This window comes from Echinops telfairi, unplaced genomic scaffold (assembly GCF_000313985.2).
Source record: "Echinops telfairi isolate 266 unplaced genomic scaffold, ASM31398v2 ScPeMD7_5592;HRSCAF=6446, whole genome shotgun sequence".
NCBI classification, from domain to species: Eukaryota; Metazoa; Chordata; class Mammalia; order Afrosoricida; family Tenrecidae; genus Echinops; species Echinops telfairi.
The window spans coordinates 20,267,454-20,272,782 of record NW_022109491.1 but is presented as its reverse complement, the minus strand read 5'-3'; the positions used below and the strand labels follow the sequence as shown (position 1 = coordinate 20,272,782).

Genomic DNA, 5,329 nt, shown 5'->3' with positions numbered 1-5,329 from the left:
GAACAGAGTTTAGCACAATCCGGACGGGAGGTGCTGAAAGAACATGGGTCATCTGTTCTGGTCAGAGGAAGGAAATGATCTTCTTACTCTTGTATTCAAGTGAACCGAGACGGGACCTCACCCGGATCCAGGAAGAAGTTATTCTCTTCATATGTGCATTTCTGAAATTGGACTACGTAGTCCAAGTACAAAGAAAAGGCTCTGGTTTGACAGAGTGATTAAGTGGAAAACGGCATTTTTATTCCACTCTCACACTGACTCACGGTGACGGTGAAGGGCAGAGCGGAAGTGACCTAATGTGGAACAGAGCCCAAGAGAAGCCATTCTGTATTCAGAGAAGCAGGAGCAGGCATAATCTAGTTCTCAAAAGAACTCGGGGGTGGGATACGGGATATGACAGTTGCTCAATCCTGATAAGGTTCAGGGAAAAACAAGGAGGAAGGGTTAAAGAATAAGCTGACCACAAACAGACCCTTGCAGAGAAAGGGTTAAAGAATAAGCTGACCACAAACAGACCCTTGCAGAGAAAGGGTTAAAGGATAAGTTGACCACAAACACCCTTGCAGAGGAAGGGTTAAAGAATAAGCTGACTGTATGACTGGATCAAGACCAGGCCGGCTTCTAGCAGCAAGTGACCTTGAATCTACCACACACACCTGCGGAGCTGACCAGAACTGACTAATGGCCCGCTTTATTCTTGACCCGCTGCTCTGCACCCGGCAAGAATACACCCGGAACCAGGAAGACACCTTACATTCCAGAAACCCGGACATACCTGTATCTCCCAATCCCTGACCACTTTACCTTATATGGACTCAAGACAGCCCAGTCACATGTTCCCTGGCCATATAAGCACCACCCTTGTAGCTTGGGGCGCGACTCCCTCTCCAGACACTGTGGACCATGAGACTTCGCCCAGGCTGGGGTTTTCTCCCCAATAATTCAGCTGATTTGGTTTGTTCTAATTCAGCTGATTTGGTTTCTGGCACCTCTCGACTACCTTACACTGACCACAAGCAGACACTTGCAGATGAAAGGCTCAAGGCTAACCACAAAAATTTGCTTCGGTATCCGCTTGCTTGCACAGCTAAAGATTGCTTCCTTGTATAAAGGTATAAAAGAATATTGCTCATACGGTTCGGGGCAGCTCTCATGCCAAGAGAGCTGGTCCCTGCGCAGGCATGCAATAAACTTCTATTGCATTGACTTTTTGAGTTGAGTCATTCCTGTCTCGCCAACATACAACACTAGGGGTGTCCGAGATGGTGTCACTGTCCAGGGGCGAGGAAAGCCTCATCTTTCTCCTGTGGAGTGGCTGGAGGGTTCCAACTTTGGACCTGGTGGTTAGCAGGACACCCCCCCTCCCCATCACCGGAGCGCCTATTGCATCTCACCTGGAGGATCAAAGAAAATGAAATTCACACCATCCTACACAGGTGCTTAGACGTCAAATCAGGTCTAACTCATGGCCACCCTCGGCACAGCAGAAGGAAACGCCGTCCCCCCTCCTGTGTCTGCGCCCCTTGCTGCCCCCGCACTGTCAGACCATCTCTCCCCGAGGGTCTTCCTCCTCTTTGTTTTTGGCTCACGCTCTAGTTTTCTAAGAGTGATGTCCTTCTCCAGGAGACTGATCTCTTCCGATCACATGACCGTAGTACACATCCTGGCTTCTAAGGGTGTATTCTTGCTGCCTTCTTCCCAGCCAGACGAGCTCATTCTGTCAGCCCATGGTTGGGGCAATATTCTTCGCCAACACCGTCATTCCGAGGCGTCAGTCCTTCTCCTGTCTTCCTTATTCATGGTGCCTGCCTCGCACGCATGTGAGGCCATTGAAAATACCATTCTGGGTAACGGGGTGATTGCACCGTAGACCTCAAAGTAACCTCCTTGCATTTCAACATTTTCAAGAGGTCTTGTGCAGCAGATTGGCCCACGATACACATCGCTTTATTTCCCGACTGCTGCTTCTGGACGCACTGATGGTGGAGCCAAGTAAAAGAAAATCCTGATGACTTAAATCCTTTCTTCCTTTACCATGATGCTATTTACTGTGAGGACCTTTGTTTTTTCACAAACACTGCAGTCTTTGCTCTTTCTCAGGAAGTGCTTCAAGTGCCCTTTCCTTTCCCACACAAAGCGCTGATGTCATCTTGCACATTGCCAGGATTAACCCATTTACACCACTGTCCTCAGTTCTTAACTGAGCATTTTCATTCAAGCTTACTGCAAATGTTTACGAATTCTTAGGGAGAAAAAAACCCTGAATGTTCATATTAATTAAACCTTTCTGAACTGTATTATGACCATGGATTTCTCATTGATATTCTGGGTTAATTAGTTATTTTAAGGAGTCGTCAATGAAATTCATGTAACAATAAGACAAAACAATTAATTTGGGCATTCATGGGCTAAGGACTCTTCCTGCTGCCAGTTTTTTGCTTTGTTTCTTAATATTATTTGCTGAGCATACAGACTGAATCAGTCTGGTGGAAGGCTACAGCCCGGAGTACACCATTTTAAACCACTCAGCGTCTTTTGCTCAAATGACTTCCTCTTGGTCTATGCATATGAACACAATAACGTGTTTGGCAATTCCCATTCTTCACATGATCAATTAGGGAAAATTAAAAAAAAAAACTTGTTATGATCCACACAAGTGAATGCTTTTGCATATTCAAAGAAACACAGGTGCACATCTTTCTGAATGCTGTGCTTCCAGTCAAAATCTATCTGGCATCAGCAATGATATCCTATGTTCTGCACTCTCTTCTGCATCTGGTTTAATTTCCGGCAACTCCCTGTCAATGTAATGCTGCTATAATGGTTGAATTATGTTCAGCAACATTTTACTTGTGTGTAATAGTAATGATAGCATTTGATAATTTCCACATCCTGTTGGGGCGTCTTTCTTTGAAATGGGCTCAACTGCGGATCTCTTTCAGTCAGCTGGCCAGGTAGCTGTCTTCCAAGTTTCTTGCAAATGAGCACCCCCCAGTGTTGCATCGGCGTGTTGAACCATTTCAATTGGTAGTTCCTCCATTTCTAGAGCCTTGTCTTGTGGGGTTTTAGTTGCCAGTGCCCCTTGGACCTCTTCTTTCCGTAACACTGTCCCTCCCACAGCTGTTCAGGCTGTGTGTTGTCCCCAGCATCTATTTGTAGATCGGTCACCATATTGCAGGGTTATGTCAATAACAGTATTTGCCTCTGTGGCCACGGACTCTTGCAAACCTCCTGCAGAGTGCCCCTGCTTTTATGAAGTTTGCCAACCTCCCTCCTATGGTTGACTTCTTCCCCCTTCACCCAAGTTAATGCATGTCTACTCTCTGGGCCACAGAGTCCCCCCTTTCCTCTCCTCCCTCCCTAAACACCATCGAAGACGACTTCTTTTAGCGTGAACATTTCCTTGACTTTTTATAATAGTGCTCTCAGGCAATACTTACCTTTTTGTGATCAACTGATTTCACTCAGCAGGTCCACCAGATCCACCCATGTTAAGTGATGTTGAGCAGACTCATTGCGATTCCATTGTGTGTATGTGCCAAAGTCTATCCATCCTCCCACTGATGGGCATTAGGTGGTTTCCATGTTTTTGCCATTGTAAAAAGTGGTGTGATGAACATGGGTGTGTACCTATCTATTCATATTGCGGCTTTTATTTCTCCAGGATATGTACCATGTGCAAGGATGGCTGCTTCATATGGTTATTTTTAGTCCCAATTTTTTTTTGAGGAAATGCCTCATGGTGCTGACAGCACACACCACAGCTCCACGAGCAGTGTGTCGGGGTTCTATTCGTTCCATATTCTCCACAACATTTGTTGCTGTTGCTGTTGCGGATTCCTGAGCTTTGGCTATTAATGCTGGGGTGAAGGGACAGCTCATTGTTATTTTGATTTGCATATCGAGTGCTATGCAACGATCGTGATATTTGCTAACCATTATGAGCATTCTTGATCTGTTTGCTGGCCGCTTGAAGGTCTTCCTTGGTGAAGTGTCTGTTCATGTCCTCTGCCCATTTTTAAATTGGCTTATTTGCCTTCTTCTTGTTAGGTGTCAAAGTTTTCTTCAAATTTGAGAGAGCAGTCCCTTGTCTGATATGCCACTGACAACTTTTCATTCCAATCATCAGGAATTATCCTATGAAGTTGTATTCCTTATAGGTGTATGGATTTTACCATTTTGCTGACAGCAATGCACCCCAGGTCGATTTTGGAATGTTCTTTTTGACAACGAATGGGAGGCCACCCCACTTCAATTGTCATTCCCTGTGTGGTCGATCATATGGTTGTGCAGCTCAAAACGACCAACTCCAGTCCATTTTAGACCACTAATGCCTAGGACATCAATCCTTTTGGATCTCATCTCATTTTTGACAACTTCCAGTTTTCCCAGATGAACACTTCATGTAGTCCCCGTTCTGATTATTGATGCATGTTTTTGGCTGTTTCTTCTCATTTTGAATTATGCCAGTCAGAAAACAAAGGTCCTGGAAGCTTCACTCGCTGCCTCTCAGGAAGGTCGACTGCTTTGAGGGGACTTGTCCCCAGTCGTAATCTGAGTGTCTTCAGTGCTGGAGCTACATCAGACAATGCTCCATTGTGATTGCTAAGACTTCAGTGGCTACTCTTTCAGAAGTAGACTGGCTGTTCCTTTTTCCTAGCCTGTCTCAGTCTGGAAGCGCTGCTGAAACCTGTCGACCCCAGGTGAGCTTGCTGGCATTTGAAATACCAGCGGCATACATACTTTTCAGGCATCACAGGGACACGCAAACACAAACAGGGTGCCAAACTGACAGAGAAGTATCCTCAACAGAGGGTTGCAAAAGCCACACTTGTAGAAAACCTCATTATTCAAATTATTCCAAAGTCCTTTCCTGTCACCAGTAGCAAAGATGTTTTACATGGAAAAATCACCGAAGGCTGCAAGAAAATGCAACAGAAATGCTTCGGGTTGATGACTGGAGAAATACACGTGCGGGAGGCTCCCTCCCTGAATACTGACAGCTTTGGAAACCCTCCGGGGCAGCTCTAGCCTAGCTAGCCTATTCTAGAGGGTCGTTAGGGTTAGAATGGGCTTGACAGCAGCAGATGAGGTTTCGGGGTTTTATACTTCTAGGAAGAAGCGAAGGAAGATTTATATTGATGTTAAAAAATTAAAAACAGAACTTGCCGTAGTTCTCAGAGAAAGAGAAAAATAGAAATGCTACCGTTTTAGATAGCCACATTGGCTCTTAGCACAGCTTACCGAGATCATGACAAAGCCCCGCAATCTGAACACAGAGCATGTCTCGCTCACTTATCTGCAGCTCCGGTTGTTTCTCATGCAGCGC

At 45.5% G+C, this 5,329-nt stretch overlaps 1 protein-coding gene across 1 annotated transcript in view; it reads right to left on the bottom strand.

Moving 5' to 3' along the window:
- Positions 1-5,329, bottom strand: part of LOC101643765 (deoxynucleoside triphosphate triphosphohydrolase SAMHD1) — a gene marked incomplete at its 5' end in the record, with an annotated part of 28,592 nt that extends 23,263 nt beyond the window's left edge. Inside the window, one exon of the mRNA XM_045295512.1 lies at positions 5,245-5,329. Coding sequence (XP_045151447.1) covers positions 5,245-5,329 — 85 coding nt within the window. The remainder of the gene's footprint in view (positions 1-5,244) is intronic.